This window comes from Mchenga conophoros, linkage group LG2, assembly GCF_057382185.1.
Source record: "Mchenga conophoros isolate Kocher_MC1m ecotype Shallow Benthic linkage group LG2, M_conophoros_male_GT1.1, whole genome shotgun sequence".
Lineage (NCBI taxonomy): Eukaryota > Metazoa > Chordata > Actinopteri > Cichliformes > Cichlidae > Mchenga > Mchenga conophoros.
Genome location: NC_140527.1, coordinates 29,335,555 through 29,353,372, shown reverse-complemented (window position 1 = coordinate 29,353,372; position 17,818 = coordinate 29,335,555). Strand labels below are relative to the sequence as shown.

The 17,818-nt window shown below is 38.5% G+C and overlaps 2 protein-coding genes across 2 annotated transcripts; both read left to right on the top strand.

The window, feature by feature from the left end:
- Positions 1-3,253: 3,253 nt before the first annotated feature.
- Positions 3,254-4,462, top strand: LOC146582202 (C-X-C motif chemokine 10-like). Its single transcript, XM_085248232.1, has 4 exons — positions 3,254-3,440; positions 3,557-3,677; positions 3,910-3,987; positions 4,153-4,462. The coding sequence occupies exons 1-4, from the start codon at positions 3,377-3,379 to the stop codon at positions 4,208-4,210; spliced, it is 321 nt and encodes a 106-aa protein (XP_085104358.1). The 5' UTR covers positions 3,254-3,376; the 3' UTR covers positions 4,211-4,462.
- A 3,619-nt stretch (positions 4,463-8,081) lies between these two features.
- On the top strand, positions 8,082-17,607 carry LOC146582201 (putative monooxygenase p33MONOX). The gene is made up of 8 exons (XM_085292867.1): positions 8,082-8,271; positions 9,703-9,824; positions 9,958-10,142; positions 10,324-10,435; positions 10,643-10,770; positions 13,871-14,007; positions 14,130-14,305; positions 16,413-17,607. Exons 2-8 carry the CDS (start codon positions 9,797-9,799, stop codon positions 16,616-16,618), a joined length of 972 nt encoding a protein of 323 aa, XP_085148993.1. The 5' UTR covers positions 8,082-8,271; positions 9,703-9,796; the 3' UTR covers positions 16,619-17,607.
- Positions 17,608-17,818: the final 211 nt, after the last annotated feature.

Here is a 17,818-nt window from a genome sequence, read left to right as displayed (position 1 = left end):
TCCAATGATTTTTGTTTTTTAAAGTTCTTTTTGCATGCAACCTCTCAGAAAGCCCTTTTAAAATTGTATTAAATTTTAAATTAAACATTACAGTGCTTGAACCATCATTTCTGCCCCCAAAAACAGATTTTCACACTTAAGTATTGAAATCGATGTGAATGATTTGGATTGCAGCAGCCCACCATCACGGGACATCACCCACATCATTCCAGACGTAGACAGATATGTCAGAAGTTGCAGTAAGTCAAACCAAAACCTTCTGCATGGCTGCAAACGAGATGTTTTGTAGTTTGGGTGAATGCCAAACATGTTTCTGAAGTCCTCAGAGTTGACATTTTAGAGACATAACCCCTTTGATTAATACTATAAACACTAGTTTCATCCTCCTTTCCTCATTTTTTTAAGCTGCTGGTTCTCTACATCACAGCTTTTACAGGAAACTAATGTGAATTCTTCTTATTACATCACTTTCTGTTTCATTCTGGCTTTCTGACCTTCTTGCAGCTGAAAATAGGTTATAAAAAAAAAGAAGAAAATAAAAGTTGATTGAATTTCAGTTTGCCAAGCGTCAAATGAAAAGGGAAATAAAACTGAAACTCCGAAGCTTTCTTTTGAAACCATATTTGCTCAAGGCTTTGATCTTGGTGGCTTTTCTTATCAGATCTGATCAGATTTTATCTGGTGTGTCACCATCAAACCAAAGACAGAAGGCAGATAGTCAGATAAGTCAGAGATTACCGATTTATTCACACCAGAAATGTCACAAATGTACAACTACCGCTTACTACAAATGGAAAGAAATAAAACAAAGCTGCGTGTTTTTCCGAGCACTCACACCTTTCTCATTTGGAGATGAGAATGCTAAAGGTGTCAAACCACTGATGCATGTAACATCATGCCCTCGTGTTGCAAAATAAAAAAAAAGAAAGAAAAAAAAAGAAAGAAAGAAAAAGCCCACATGTTGTGTAAGTTGTTCAAATATCTGCCTTTGTTATGATAGCAATAAAAAGAGAAGGATATAAGAATATTACATTTTTCTGATGTTTGAACATTAATAAAATGATATAATTAAAGAAAAAGTTTGTTTCACTTTATTTGTGCATCTGCTCCCTATTTAGCTCAGATATATATTTTTTCTGGTTTATTCAATTAAATAATTTCATTTAAAAATTCCACAAAGCTTGATATGACGGAGGTTAAATCCATTATTATTTTTTGGGCAGAAAGTTAAAAACATAAAATAAAACATAACTTTAAAAAAGTTATAGGAATAAAGCAGGTAAGCTTTTTTTTTAAGCAAATGTTAGGATTATATGAAATGGTGCATTGTGGAAAATGCACGTGTATGTGAACTGTATGTTTAATGGAAGCAGAAGTTGTCGTTTTTTTAACTCTGAAACACTTTAATCTGCCCCCATTTTTTATATATATATTTTTTTTCTGTCTATTATGAATTTGATATAAAGAACATGAAATTCAAAATAATTTTCAGCTCTCACAAAACCATAGCCAGTACATCTAAATAGTGGCAGCTTTCTAGTTTGTTAGCCAAGGCCTTGAGAGCTTATTTTACCTACAGCATGTGTGTGTGAGCTTTCAATATCCGCTGCAACGCCGATGTGTTGCAATAACTGCAACTAAATGTTTCCTGTAAAAGCTGCTTAGTCCAACACAGTAACTTAGATGACTTTATCCCTCCATTTAGAATGGCTACAGCTCTGGGATATTTGACAGTTTGCTCACATTAAGTCTTCTAGAGACAACTGATACCCCTGAGAACTCTTATTTTCCAGCAATGGGCTCTATAATGTATTATCTTTTCTGCATTAAGTTTAAACTCACAGCTTACTTAGTTAGATATACCTTACTAGGACCTCATTCTACCTTCAGCAATTACAGCTGTAATTGTTTGCATTCAACACATTGCAAAAAAATTCCCCACAGATTTTGGTCCATAAATTAACACGACAGCATCACACGGGTGCTGTAGATTTGCCAGCTACACATCCATGATGATCTACTGGACTGACATCTGTCAGATGAGGAGGCCATTTGAGTACGGTGCACTCACTGCAATGTTCAAGAAACTGATGTGAGATGATTTGAGTTTTGTTACACTGCTCAACTGATACCGAGGGGCCCAAATAGTGCCGGGAAAAGATTCCCTACATCATTAAACCACCACCAGCCTGAACTGTTGACGCAGAGCTGGATGGATCCATGTGCCCATGTTCTTTCTGACCCTATCACCTACATGTTGACTCATCAGACCAGTCAATGTTTTTCCATCTTATGTTATGCAATTTTGGTGAGTCCATGTAAATTTTAAGCTTCAGGTTCCTGTTGTTAGCTGACATGAGTGTCACTTCTTGTGGTCTTCTGCTGCTGTAGCTCATCTGCTTTGAGGTTCAGTGTGTTGTGTATTCACAACAAATGCTCTTCTTCATACCTTGATTGTAACAAGTGGTTAAATGAGTTGCTGTTGCCTTGTATCACCTCGACGCGACTAAATCATTCTCCTCTGACTTCTGGCGTCAACAAGGAATTATCCCACAGAGAACTGCTGCTCACTGGATATTTTCTGTTTTTCAGGCCGTTCTCTGTAAACCCTTGAGATTGTTGCTCAGGAAAATCCCGGTAGATTAGCAGTTTCTGAAATACTCAAATCAGCACAACAGGCACCAGCAAACATGTGACATTATAACTCCTAAATTACCTTGCTTCCTCATTCTGATGTTCTGTTTGAATCATGTCTACAATCCTAAATGCACTTATTTGGTGCCATATGAATATTTAACATGGCCCAAGTGTTTTTCCTTTTATTTCTCACAGGTTAGAAAGGTTTCATTTCTCACATGACCTAAATGTTTTGATGGTTGATGTGGGTTTTTTTTGTTTTGTTTTGTTTTTTGTTTTGTTTTTATCAAAATTAATTCATTATGCAAAATGTTTAAGAAATAAATGTCCTTGTGTCTTTGCCTGTTCACACAAACATTCAGAATACAAGTTCATATGTGTGAGAACTTGTAATTGTTATGCAAAAAGGTTTAATGTTCTCTTGTAATCTATCATATTACCACAAAATGTCAAAATGTTGTACCACCAGACACAGAGCTGAGAAGGAGTGGGGGGGTTGGAGGGTTGGCTTTTTCGATTTTGTGGCATTTTTGAGTTTCACTTTCCACTGTCAAAAATTTCCCTTTGTCACAGGAAAGATTACGTATGCAGCCAAAGTAAGTATTTAAGAGCCCACTCTGAGTCGACTCCTCACAGCACTCCTGTCAACAATCAGTCTTTAATTGTTGCAAGACTCTCTCTGGCTTCATTATTATCTTTGCTGCACGTTTTCAGCACCAGTGTCATCTTGAAACCAGCAATGTCAACCCTCATCAAAGCGTTTCTGCTCCTGGCTGTCATGGTCTGCATCTCCCAGGCCCAACGTAAGTTTCTTTCTTTATTTGTCCTTTTAGATGATTTAGATTCTTAGTTGAAATTACGCAAACTTGAATTTGTGCACGTCAAATATTAATTTCTTTTTCATTGCCTTCTTTTCTAGTCAAACAATCAGGACAGCAGTGTCTGTGTCACCGTGTCAGGAATCTTAACGGCATGAAGACTGACATAAAGGACATACAGATCTACCCAGCAACCATCTTCTGCAACAAAGTGGAGATTGTGTAAGTTTTTTTTAATATGACTTTTTTTTTCATTATTACTTTTGATAAATTCAACATGAAGATTTGCTAAGCTTTAATAAAGCATCACACAAGAAATTGCACGACAGTGCAAATTAAATGCATCCTAACTAAAAATACCTTTTTAAGGTAGATAATGATTTTAGAAAAATACTTGTAGGATCCTTAGCTTTTCCATTTAAATTGAACTTACCTCTATTTTCTATTTCAACAGTGTTACCTTGAACAGTGGCCTCCGCTATTGCTTGAACCCCGAGCAAAGAAACGTGAAAAGGCTCCTGACTAAAATCATGTGAGTACACTTCACCACACTCATCCAAGTTTTACATCCAGTACTCTGATTGTCTAAATAATAATGTTAGATTATTAGTGAATCGCTTCAGTTTATAGAAATAAAGTAATAAATGACTTTTTTTTCCTAATGAGTGCACTGTTTGTTTGTTTTTTGTGAATTTAGGGATAAAAAGCAGAAGACCACTTCCTCCCCAGTGGAACCCTCCACAGCTGCCATGTAATTGTCTTTTAAGCTCTCTGAAAGAAAAAGCACCTCATATGACCTCTGAACTCTCAACAAAGTCACCTTGACAAAAAAAAAAAAAACATGGACATGAAATGATTGTAGTTTTTTTTATTTAATTTTTTTATATGTGCTTATATTTTATGTCCACTCCGTTGTATCCTGTTTTTATTCTTCTGTGTTTTTGTAAATAGATGAATGTCTCTTTGTACTTCTTGATATTTTTTTAATAAAATTATTAGCTCTTAAAGATTTGTTTCCTCATATTTCATGCCAGTAGGATTTTGTGTCTATACAAACATTTGAACTACTGATCTCTTTAGAATGTATAAACAGCCTAGTTGACGTTAATAAACTGATGATTAATCATTAATTACTGTGTCAGAGGTCAGCGAGCAAGAAGAGAGTAGCATATGTGCAGCTATCCTCTATAATTAATAATATCAATTCAACATTAATAAACACCTCAAACACAAAACATTACAAAGTGCTGCATTATTGCAAAACAGTCTGCGCATTCAAAACAGTCTTGCATGTGTGGGACGTGCACATGTGTTTTCCACACTTATTAAAATGGCACAGTGGCAGAATGATTAAGACTTTCCTCTTACAGTAAGAGGTTTCATAGTGTGAACCTCAGCTGGGGTCTTTCTGTGTGGAGTTGGCAGCTCCTCCCAGTGCCTGGGTGGGTTTTCTCTGGGTACTCCAGCTTCCTCCCATCATCCAAAGACATGCGTATTAGGTAAACTCGTGGTTCTAAATTACATGAAGTGGTTAAAGTGTTTGAATTGTACTGAATAAAACACTGTACACTCAAATATAAAAGGTTCTTCATCCTTAAAAGTAACAATTAAGCAAAATGCAACCAAAATGTAACATATTACATTTTATTTATGTAGTAACATTAAATGGGGAAACTTATATGTAAATAAATGAGTTAAAGTCAGTATTTCTGGGCAGAATTATTTTTGGAGTGTATTAATGTATGGTTAAAAAAATGTGACTTGCAGTTAGAGCACTTGCGTTGCGACAGAGTTCTGACAGGCCTGTCCCATAAAAAAAACATGCAGACGGTGTATGTGCAGTCTCACAATTTCAGTATTCCCAAAAACCAACATTTACCTTATTTTGACCCACGCTGGTGGATTTAATATTCAGTATGAAGTATGTATGGGTCAAATTTGATTCTGAACAGCCACGGTATATAAAAATTTGAATCATCTTTACACCAGTGTAAATATATATATATATATTATACAATATATATATATATATATATATATATATATATATATATATTTTTTTTTTTTTTTTTTTTTTTTTGTGTGTGTATTTTCAGTCACTTCAGTCATCAAATTCCTGTGACTAAAAGAAAAGAATTTCAGTTGTTTTTACATCTGTTGAAATTGAAAATGGGTCAAATTTGACCCAAACAGCATGAAAGGATTAAAACTCAAGTGTGCGCTTTCTCTTTAAGGGCTGTAACTGTTCATATGCTACACCAATAGTGCTATCTTGTGGACCAGCGCTGGTAATGCAAAGTATAAAAATTAAAAATCGTCCATATAATCAGTTGCCATCCATCCATCCAGTTGCGGCAGCACGGTGGCACGGTGGTTAGCACTGTTGCCGCGCAGCAAGAAGGTCCTGAGTTCAATTCCAACATCAGGCCGGGGTCTTTCTGTGTGGAGTTTGCATGTTCTCCCCGTGTTTGCGTGGGTTCTCTCCGGGTACTCCGGCTTCCTCCCACCATCCAAAGACATGCAGCTTGTGGGGATAGGTTAATTGGATAATCCAAATTGTCACTAGGTGTGAGTGTGAATGGTTGTCTGTCCCTATGTGTTAGCCCTGCGACAGACTGGCGACCTGTCCAGGGTGTACCCTGCCTCTCGCCCTATGACAGCTGGGATAGGCTCCAGTGCCCCCCGCGACCCTGAAAAGGATAAGCGGAAGTGAACGGATGGATAATCAGTTGCTTCTATCTTTACTTACAATCTATGAGATTCTCTTTTGAATTCTTGCAGTAGTGATTGAATTTGAATATTAATTTGACTAAAAACTGATCAGACTTTCATGTCATTTGTAGTATTTTTAAAGAAAATGGCTTGATATTGCACATCAGTGCAAAAATAATCAGCTAAAAATTACTAAAATATGTCTCAGGGAAATGGAAAATATTATAGAATTTTCCACTTGAATTAGTCTTTTAACATAATGAAACACAGTGGCAACATTTAGCACATGCAAATAGCACAGCACAGCCAGTCACACACACAATCCTGCTATACATAACAAGAGGTAGAGGCTAAAGGAGACAAAATCAAACAAACAAACAAGACGGTTGATTTTAAGCAGGTTTGAGTTGCTGAAAAAAATGATATTCTAGAAATATGAAGGTATGAGACCAAAGAATGGAGCATGAATGTTCCCTCTAATTCTGAATTGTATTAATTTGACCCATGAGATGATTTTCATTTATTTTTTAGTCCTGTTCTAGTTATGCTTTATTTATACGTTTTGCTTATATATTTAATTAGTCCCTTCAGGATCTTACTCTCTGTATTCCACTTTGTCCTCCTCCCATGTTAAGTTTATTCATGTGTAAGCATTTCTTATTCTTATTCATTTCCCATTTTAGTTTTGTAATAATTTGTCTTCTGTGTTTCATGTTTAATTTTATTTCACCTCCTAGCTCGTTGCCATTGTCTTCACCTGTGTGATGACCTTGTGTCTGTTTATCCTCCTGTTTTCAACCTCCTGACATGTGTGTATAAATAGTCCTGTCTTACTGTCTTTGAGAACTTATTTCTTCCTCTTTCAGATTCCTGCACTTGGTTCCCTTTCCTGCAATCACAACAGCTAGTCCAATTAGAATATTACATATAAAAAATGTAAAATATATTGTGAATTTCTCTCCTGGAGAAACCACAAGTAGATGGTACATCAACTTTCACATTGACTATTCAAAACCGTGAGAGCTTTTTATGTGTGTGTGTGTGTGTGTGTGTGTGTGTGTGTGTGTGTGTGTGTGTGTGTGTGTGTGTGCTTTCAGCGTCAGCTGTGATGACCCATTTCTGTTGCAATAACTATTACAAAATGTTTCTTGTAAATGCTGAACAGTCCAAGATGCTGACTCAGAAGACTTGCAACCCAACCCTCCATTCAGAACAGCTTCACCTCTGGGATATTTGTGGAAGTGGTTGCACACTTTCAAGCAGATTGCCAAGCATTGAAATTAAGAAGTTAAAGTCTGGCATCAAATAGTACACATGACACTGAAGCTGCAAACAGACTGGGATTACAGGGTCCAGTCAGCAGTCAGCAATGTCCTCACTGACAGGGGTGGCTGAACTTTCCAGAGTCCTATAGGCTGCTATCCACCACACCCTCATCCACATAATTTGCATGTGCATTCCCTGAACCCAAGGGTGACCTTAGCCATCTACCAATGCTTTTACCACAGCTAGACCTCAGTCTAACCTTAGCTTTGAAACCAAGTCTTAAACTGCAGTTCCTTTTAAATAAAAGGCCAGGATCTTACAAGGCCCACAACGCTGATCACACTGATCAAGTCTAATCTTTGCAGATAACCCTTTAAACTTCACCATTACTGCAACTCCTCTTATGTAAAACGCTAAAGTTTAAAAATAAAAAAGATCTAAAGTTTTAAATGATAAGAATGAATGGGGATTAGGAATTCACTGCAGATTCAAGCAAACCTGCCTTATCGCCTCAGCTTTGAAGTATAACATTCAGGATTGTTATGAGGTGATAAAATATACACAGTAACGATCTTGATCTATTGCACCACACCAAAACATACTGAGCCAAGTTTCAGCGGATCCCTCCGCGGCGGCTTAGGCTGCTGCCAAGGAGGTACGTTCACCGTGACGTGGGCATATGGACTCTGTTTGCATGTCCAAAAGTCATGGATAAACTAGCCGGCGAACAAACAAACAATATCTTTTTGTTCGTTATCCCAAATCGGCGCGACAGTGGCAACGAAATCACTGCAGCTGTGGAGTAATTTCAGAGGGACAGTGAGAGAATTCTTCACGGGTGAGTTTTAAGTTTTAAATATACGATGAAGGGATCGTGCAAATTCTGGACAACCTAAAATGTAGATCTTGTATGTATATACAGACTAAATGTATAGCCTATTGCAAATCACATCATTTTAAAGTGGTTTGAATGGGCTTCTCTGTTTTTACATACATGTATTTTTCTCGGAAAACACTGCAGCGTGAGTCATGTGTCATTCCTCATTCATTACAGCTAGTTTGCGTTTTTTTTTAAATCCTACACCGACACGAGTCAAACATCCCCATGACTTCTTTTCTTTCGGGGGAGGGGTGTGTGCGTTTTTTCTTTTTTCTTTTTTCTTTTTGCAAGTCACTGTATCTGGCTTCCATGAGCGCCGACGTGAACAGCACGATGTCAGCTGTCTGGAAAGTAGACCGGACTACTAAACACCACCGACCCGTGTCTGCAAAATCTGAATTCTGCTGCAATATGTATGAGAAACATGTCACATTCTGAGTTCATTTAAGAGCGCATTCAGCTGGAAAGTGAGCTCAGATCACGGCGATTGGGAGCTAAACAAGATTGAGTGTGGTTTTATTCGACTGAATAGGGAACTAACTAACTGTGGATCAGCTGTCAGACGGAAATGAAAAAGTGTCATTTCCTTGTTTAATCCAGAGCTCGGTTGTGTTGTAGTGTTGTGCGATACTACAGATTGTGATATCAATCTGCTACCAAGAAAATACACTATATAAAGTGTCAATACCGATGCCGAATATGTTGTAGTTGTGTCATGATTTATGAAAGGGATCATCATTATTCTGCGATTTCTAAACACATTTTAACATTCACTACATACTCACTGTGCTTTTTTTCTTTCCAAAATAATGATTTAGCAAAATAAAAGCATACCTTTCAACTTTTCATGTATTTTCAAAACTGTTTTTTTATTTATTTATTTTTTACCTGAAATGTAAATATTCCTGTCTCTAAACACTTTGGGTCAGCTTCTGATGCTTTGATGTGTTAGAACTGTATTAAAAATCTTTTGAAATTATTCATTGGGCTGAATACTGAACTTAAATGATAGAAAAAAGTGTCAATCTTGTCACGCTAGTATTAATCTGATACCAGTACTATCGACATTTGGGTAAATTTGGCCACCTCTGCTGTACTCCTCTGCTATCAGCAGGAATTTATGTGTGACTGATATTAATGGCGCTGCTGTAATCAGACTCTGTATTTCTATTTAAGGCAGGTCAGGACATCTTGCACTGTGTTCAGTAATTAATGTCTGTTGTGTTTATTTTTTGCACTTACCCATAATCATGTTGTTAAACATATGCATAGAGTACATGTGTAGGCCTACCTTCTTCCCCAGGTAAAAGAAATGACATTAGTGAGCAGTGTTTTACATTCGTTTCTGTGAGCCTAATAACTTTCCGTGTCTGGTGTCATGTGATGAAGTGGTCAGATCTGAGTCCAGCATCAAGCTGAGTGTCAGGTTAACGGCCAAGCTGTCAGACCCCACCGTTTCCTGCAGTCAGCTGCTCAGAACATAATGGCCTCAGGACGGGGAGACATTCCAGGTAAACAAGATTTGAGATATGGCAGAGTTAAACTGTGAGACAAGTGATTATCTTGTACTGATAACAGAAGTTTTTTCTCTTGTTTATTTGTTTGTTTATTTACACAGTAATGTGTCCTTTTCCTTCATTTCAGTACTTGAGTCCGGCACGCCGTCCTGCCTCATGGGTGCATTATCATCTCCAATTGGAATACAACGACACAATATCAGCTATGATGAGAACATGGATGGCCCTATGCATTCCCCACCTTCTGACTTGACTGTCAACATCCTGTGGAAAGAACCTGTTATCCCACAGAACAGGTTCAGGAAAACTGAGGTGCTCCCGTGTTTACCCTTATTTTCTAACCCACGTTGTTTTGAATTGGTTACCGGAACAAAATGATCCTTGTATTAGTTGCGTGTAAATGCTTCTTGAATGTTAGGTGCGTGCACTTCTGATTTGCTCCATTTCTAATAGTTTGTAAGTGCAGCCTAACACTTAGGATTTGTGTGACTAGGAAGGGAAGAGTGGTGGGAAGTTACTGAGCGTTGAGGGAGCACCATCAGCCAAGTCTCCTGGGCCTGTGGTGAAAGCCAAAGCCACCACTTTAATGAGCTCGCTAAGGATCAGTAAGTCCACGAAAGCAACTTCACTAAACAACTTTATTTAAAAATATAGAGTTACTTAACAAGGCCACTGTCCACTACATGAATTATGATGCTCAGAACGACTTGGCTCCCACTTAAACAATCTTAAGAGTGTTAGTGGAGCTATGCTGGAGTGCAGCACCTTAAACACACTGACTAGTTGTCTGCAATGTTCCCATAATCTCTCAGAGGAATCCCACAAGAGCCTTGAGGAGTTTGAGCACCAGGCTGGACTAACAGAGTCTGGTTATTACCCTCACAAGGGCCTTTCTGCTGAAGAGACCCACATTCACAGACGAGGTGATGTCACACTGCCGGTGAGTATTAACAGTTTTAATCACTGACCGCAAGTAACAATGAACTCAAAAGAAAATGCACACCTAAATGTCATTTGTCAGAAGGTTGTTGTTATTATTATTAAAAAGAGTACATTAAAAAAAACACATCATAAATCTGACCCTTATCAAATTAAGTTGATGGACTGGCTCAGATATATATTTAAAGCCTGTGCTACAAGGCAGGATTTCATCTTATTTGGGTAACTACAGAGTTAATCCTGGGTTTTCTTCCAAATGCAGATCACCATAGTAATTTATGCTGTGAAAGTGACCTACTCTGGGGCAGATTATCATGAAAATTAGAGACCTAGTTTTTTAATAGCTTGCAATGACTGTCTTTCCCCCGATTAGCATAATTAAGAAGTATATGTTAAATGTTCCATCCATCCATCCATTCACTTCCGCTTATCCTTTTCAGGGTCGCGGGGGGCGCTGGAGCCTATCCCAGCTGTCATAGGGCGAAAGGCGGGGTACACCCTGGACAGGTCGCCAGTCTGTCGCAGGGCTAACACATAGGGACAGACAACCATTCACACTCACATTCACACCTAGTGACAATTTGGATTAATCAATTAACCTATCAATTAACCACAAGCTGCATGTCTTTGGACGGTGGGAGGAAGCCGGAGTACCCGGAGAGAACCCACGCAAACACGGGGAGAACATGTAAACTCCACACAGAAAGACCCCGGCCTGATGTTGGAATTGAACTCAGGACCTTCTTGCTGTGCGGCAACAGTGCTAACCACCGTGCCACCGATGTTAAATGTTAACATCTACTTTGTATGAATTATCGGCTGGATTTTAGTTTTCATACATGCATGAGCAATTAGTTTTTAGAAAGAAGAGGACAATATATATCCCTCACCACAACTAGCCACCCACCTACAGGTCCTCAAATTTACTATTTACTGACCTAATTCTTATTGACCTCACAAAGTTACTGAATATCATTAACGTGTAAAGATCACTTAGTAAGGTAAGCTAAGTAAACTTTTACTTAAAGAAACTTGATATGTGCACTTCTAATTACATAACAACATATTGTTAACATGGCAAAACGTCTTGATAAACAAATTACGTAATGAGCTCTGCGCTGGCTCCATAGGCTGTAGTTCTTGCAGTATTGTTGCCAAGCAACGCCCCTGCACAAACCAAACCCCTTCCTTTTTCCTGTTCCCCGAGACGGACCAATCACAGAGCTCCTACCAAAACCAGAAAAGGCCTACTTTGCTGCATAGACTGTATCGTCGTCGTTTTTGTGAAAAATAATCGTCAGTTAAACTGGAAATTATGGACAAAGTGAAAGAAATTGTCGGACCGAGGCGTCAACGAAAAGTTATCATAAAAAGGTTAGTCAGACGTCGCTGCTTTAGTTGACGACAGTCAGGTCGAAGGTGTTGTACGCCGTTAGCGAAGCTAGCATTCAAACAAACGTATTTATTCGGAACAATAAAAATAAATGATCGGCATATATCAACTACCGTGAATCTCGCAATACAAAGGAGGGGATGGTGGTTTGCGTATTGATGGGTTAAAGTAGTTAACCATTGTGTGATTCTTGGCCTTGGTTAGCACTGGCTAACTAGAAACCAGCAGACATTTAAAGGCCGTGTTGCTTACCGTGAGTGGAAGCTTCAGGTAAATAAAATAACCTGAAAGGGTAACTTTAGGGGCTTGGGAAGCCCTTCGCACTTGCTAAGTGAGCGTGATGTAAATATATAACTTGGATAATTACTCTGTTTGCCCCGCACTATCATCATTTTACTATCATGAGGCCTAACGCTAAGAAATGATCGAGGCACAGACTGGTGCTGGCATTATTTTTTTTTTTTAAACTCTTGTATCTGTATTGAAACCAGATTTCACACAGATTCCACTTTAGGTGGTGTTATTTGAAAAGCGTTTTATTTATTACGTAACTGTAATAAATGGGTTTTGTCTTGTTTTATATACACACGAGGAACAAATCGACTACCAGAGGTTTTCCGTGCGATATGTGTATTTATTTTTTTTGCTGTGTTAGTGTATTTGTGGTTTTTGTATGTCTTTACTCTTTTTTATTTTTTTTATTTTTTTATTTCAGCTTTCTGACACTTTATAAGCTATACAGAATTGTTTGCATGTGGCAGGCTGTTGTTGACCTCCATGTTGATCGTTCTGGCTGAGGGCCAGTCGGGTTCAAGTAGTGACGAACTAGGTTACTGACCCAAGTAATGTGTTTAAAAGGCCACTACGTTGCTTTGCGCTCTTCATTTGCAAAATGGACTCTACCCAGAGTAGAAAGCAGGACCTCATGCACAATGGAGATATGAGCTTGGAAGGGCATTTGCCATATGATTGGGAATATGCCCACACCGAATGGAAACTGGGCACTGAAAATGTTTTTCAAGAGATTAGTCATGAACTCAATTTAAGTCTGATGGCAAGTATAGTGGAACTTGGATTTGTTTTTGGGTTTTTTTTGCCTTTAGTCAAAAAGTAGCTTTTGTTTACTCTGTACTAAAACTGAAGACGACTGATGATTGACAAATACATTAACATGGATTTGTTGTTTTTCGTAGGTGTTTCAGGGATTTCAATCAATTTTGTGAAAAAGTCGAAGTTATGTAATGAAAGCTTAATTTGGTGCGTAACAGTTCTGTGGTTCTTAATGTGTTTACTGCTGTTTAATGATAAATTAAGATGAGTAATTTTTGCACACTTTGTTTCTAACCTTTGATCTGTGTTCCCACCTGCATAACGTAGTCAATGGCAATAGGCTCTGAGAACCTGTGACGTCCTATTTTTCGATCTGCAAACCAAGTAAAACAGCGTTGACCTTGTGCATTGCGTATTTAGGGATGTTTGCTCTGTAAATACAATTAGTTGTTTCACTGACAGATTAACAAAAGATCATAAAACAACAAACTTACAAACAGGGTCACGGGGGAAACAAAACAGCACTGTTTGTGCTTTTGTGCTGGCCAGACACATGTGGGAAGATTAAAACTGTTTAATAAATTTACACTGACAGTGGAGCAGATGGGAGCTTGTGACTTTTTTTTTTTAAACTGTTTTTGTTTTTCTTGCTGTGCAGAAGTTGAGAATGCCAAGTGGAAACTTTGAGGACAGGCTTACAACATCAGCATCAACCACCCCAAGTGGCACCCCTTCTGTTACTCCCAACATCACCCCCTGCGTTAGTCCCTACTCTTCACCGAGTGTTCATCGCAGGTAGGAACTGTACTGTTGTAAAGCCAGTTGTCATTCAGCAAAGAAACCCCCTTATATTTATACATTTGTACAATTTCCAATTGGCTGTATGTTCATGTTGTTCTTGGGTAATGGGAATACAGGAACTGGTTTCATCTGAGTCCTGTACCTTTCCTTGCTGCACCTGAGACCCACAGTCCCAACCCAAGCACAGACATGGGAGGAAATGAAGGAGGAGGAGGTGATAGGTGGAGTTTCTTCGGAATCCGATCTGTGGTACAGAAGTCCCCCACTGATCCTGGCTCTGAAACCAGCACAGGTAAAAGATTTGTGCTCACGCCTGTTTCTGTATCTTCAGTCTTTTAGCATTTCTATGCCGATACTCTGCGAATAGGGTGAATTGTCATACCCCTGAACCTTACATCAAAAGAAACTGCACTGACCCTCCCTTTTATTTTTGGGGGAGAAAAAAGTTTGTAAATTGATAGCATTTGAAACTACTTCCTTCTAGTCATACCACAGCCATGTTGAAACCACAACCTGCAGAACTGTTTACAAAGACAGGCCTCGCATCACAGAAACCAAAACAGAAAATGTGATCCTAATCACATGTGATAACATAGCTTGTTTTCACTGTAACATGTAGGGCTGAACGATTATGGAAAATAATCTAATTGCGATTTTTTTGCCCCAATATTGCGATTGCGATGCGATATGCGATTATTTTTTAAGGTCTTTGTCTTCTGTATTATTAAACAAAGACAAGCAATACATCATATAGTATGGCCAATACTATATTACATTAATTTTAAACTGTTCTTTCCTGGAAGACAGACCTCTGTTATGATGACATGAGGTGATGCATGAATTGATGACTGACATTTTTATTTAACTTCTTCAATCACAACAGTATATTTGAACATACACAATAGTTTATTTTTAGCTTACAAACATCTGAGCATAAAGTGCTGACAAGGAACCCTGGTGTAAACATTAAAATGAAAGTCAGTACAATGTGCAGATTGCAGAAATATACATAAAAAAAAATCAGTGGCTTTACCACACTCAGTTTTTCGACATCTGTGAACTACTAGACAGTCATTCAATTAAAAAATAATATTAAATAAATAAAACTAATAAATAAAAAATACACACATCTTACTGATCTCTGCAGTCAGTAACATTACACATAAAGTGCAAACATAATAGCAATTGTATAAACACACACACAAACACGCCTTTAAAATTTAAAGGCGTGAAATTGGACGGTCTAGCCTTCTGATTAGCGTCACCGCTGTCTCGGTGGAGTTTAATAAACTCGGCCGTCTGCTTCTTGCTATCTAAAATATAACCAGACACTGGTGTAAATTCTCGACTGTCTCATACTTCTGTTTAATAAGTTTTCTGTTTGACGTTTAGTCAGCTGTGTGAAAACCAAGGAGGAACCCACCCGGGGGATTAATAAAGTTTTATTTTAACTAATCTAATAACTTTAATCTCAGCCAAACCGATTTACTCATGAACAAACAAAACACTGAAAAAAGCCCAACAATAACATTTTTAGGTTGTCTAAGTGACTTATATATTACGTTTAACCCGAGCAGCGAAACTCCGCGGTGATCTGAAAATGATGTGCCGGGAGTTGTGCCGTTCTCGGCCGCATCAGTAACCCTCGAGCTCCCGGCTAGCTGTCGAGCTGGTGGGTAGCAGACGCCTCTGAAAACATCGAAGCACTTTTGCAAATATGGGATATCTTGATAAACCGAGCAGATATTTGATGTTTACACAACTACTTTCTCGCCTGAAAATATGTTAAAAGTTTATTTTGTGACCCAGAAAGATTAGTATGAGTAATTTTAAAACTTAGTAGCGGCCGCCATTGCTGGAAACTGGAGTTTGGCTGGGCCGCGCTATGAATTCTGGGATATGGTAGTAATTTGGACAGCCTTCGGCGCGTCGCTGTGACGTAATCGGTCTACAAATGCGGCCTCAGGAGGATGCAGCCCATGAATTTGGACATATCCAGAGTATAATCGCAGCCTTTGCGGTTAGAAAATTGCACTTGATCATGTCGCGATATTATCGCAAATGCGATATATCGTTCAGCCCTAGTAACATGCATATTTTAACCCTGTAAAAGACTAGACCTTTTTGAGACCTTGAGTTTGTCAGAAAGTTCAATAAACATTCCAGTTTTTTGTTTTGTTTTTTAAAGAAGAATTTTCTGGCAATTATTTCGTGGTTCAGGCTTTACATGGTTAAATGCAGAATAAGGTGCAATTTAAAAGTTTTCTTATAGAAGCTATAACGGCATGTAGGTGGAATATTTCAGGGAAATTTCACACGGTACACCAGTGATGCTGTGTGTTTCTCTTTGCAGCTCTTAAGTAATTAATGGCATCATCTACCACACCTCTCTCCTGCAGGTTTGTCTCTGCAATCTTATTTTGGTCTGCAGAAATCCTCAACCATGGATGGCACCAACACCCAGGTCAACCTCAAGGTTGATGACCCTACAAAATTTATGCCACCCAAGATTGAAATCTCAGACATTGAAGCCAAGCGGCAAAACCCACGGCCGCATAAACTCAAACCTCGGGACATGAATGTTTTGACACCATCGGGCTTCTGAAGACCAGCTATGTAGCTATTCCTCCGATTCCACATTCTCAATGTTTGTTTTGTTTTGTTTTTTTTGTCTGTCCTCTTGTTCCACATTTGCCTCCCTGTCTACCTCTGTTCCCTCTGCCTCCATGCAATTTCACTCAAGCTGGGGGGAATGAGGGCCCATAGTACCTACAGTATTAGCTAACTAGCAGCAGACTGCACTGCTTCTCCTCCCCAGCTCACAGATTCAGATCAGTTGCTGTCTGCTGTCTATGCCCCCTCCTCTCGTTCTATCTTATTAGCCAAATAATGCAACAAATGGAGTAACTTCATTTGTAACCCTAACATTGGTACTGCTTCCTATTGCTTTGTCACGTAATGGGTGCGTTGGTATGCATCGCCTAGATGTCCTCGTTCCATTGTCAGCGATGGCTTGAGATTAACGTTGAAATATCTTGCTGCTGATCATGCTAAAGTAGCAAGATAATTCAATTTATATCTCAGGTTCCTGTCTTTAATAGTTTTTGGTTTAAAGTTATGTAGTGCTTTTCTCCATCAGCATGCAGAGTATCGTGGTATATGACTGATATTGTGCCTAAGGCTGCAATGGGTGTGCTTTTGGCATCAAATTTCAGCTTTTTTTTTTTTTTCTTTTTGTTTTTTTCATTATATGTAAGAGCATCTGTGACCATGTGCCTGCTGACCTGAAGTTTTTTCTTTTTTTCTTTTTTTTTAATATGTATATTCTGCTTTAAATCAAGGTTTCTAAATTGTAGGTAGTGCAGTTTGTTGGGTTTGCCACTTTTTATTTTCTTCTTTTAAACGTAGGACTGAAGTGGCCATTGTCAACTTTTCAACTTTTTTTGCGTGTGTGTGTGTGTGTGTGTGTGTGTGTGTGTGACTGAATTTTCCTGCTGTTTTGTTTGGGGGGGGAAACTGATGAATTCTGCTAATAAAATGCACAAGGGAGCTCTCCCACTTTCATCTGTAAATAAATCTCATTATGGAACTAAATTCTTTTTTGGTTGTTTCTTTAAAAAAAAAAGGGGGGGGGGGGGCGGCGGCTATTCCCGGTATTTCATATTCAGTGCTCTGTTCAAACAGGAAGTGATTCAGAGGCTCCGAGCCAGATGCATCTCATTCAGTGCCAGAATTCCAGTCATGAATTTGAAAATAATACAGGAGTCACGAATCTATGTATGCTTGTCTCACCAATTTGCCAGAG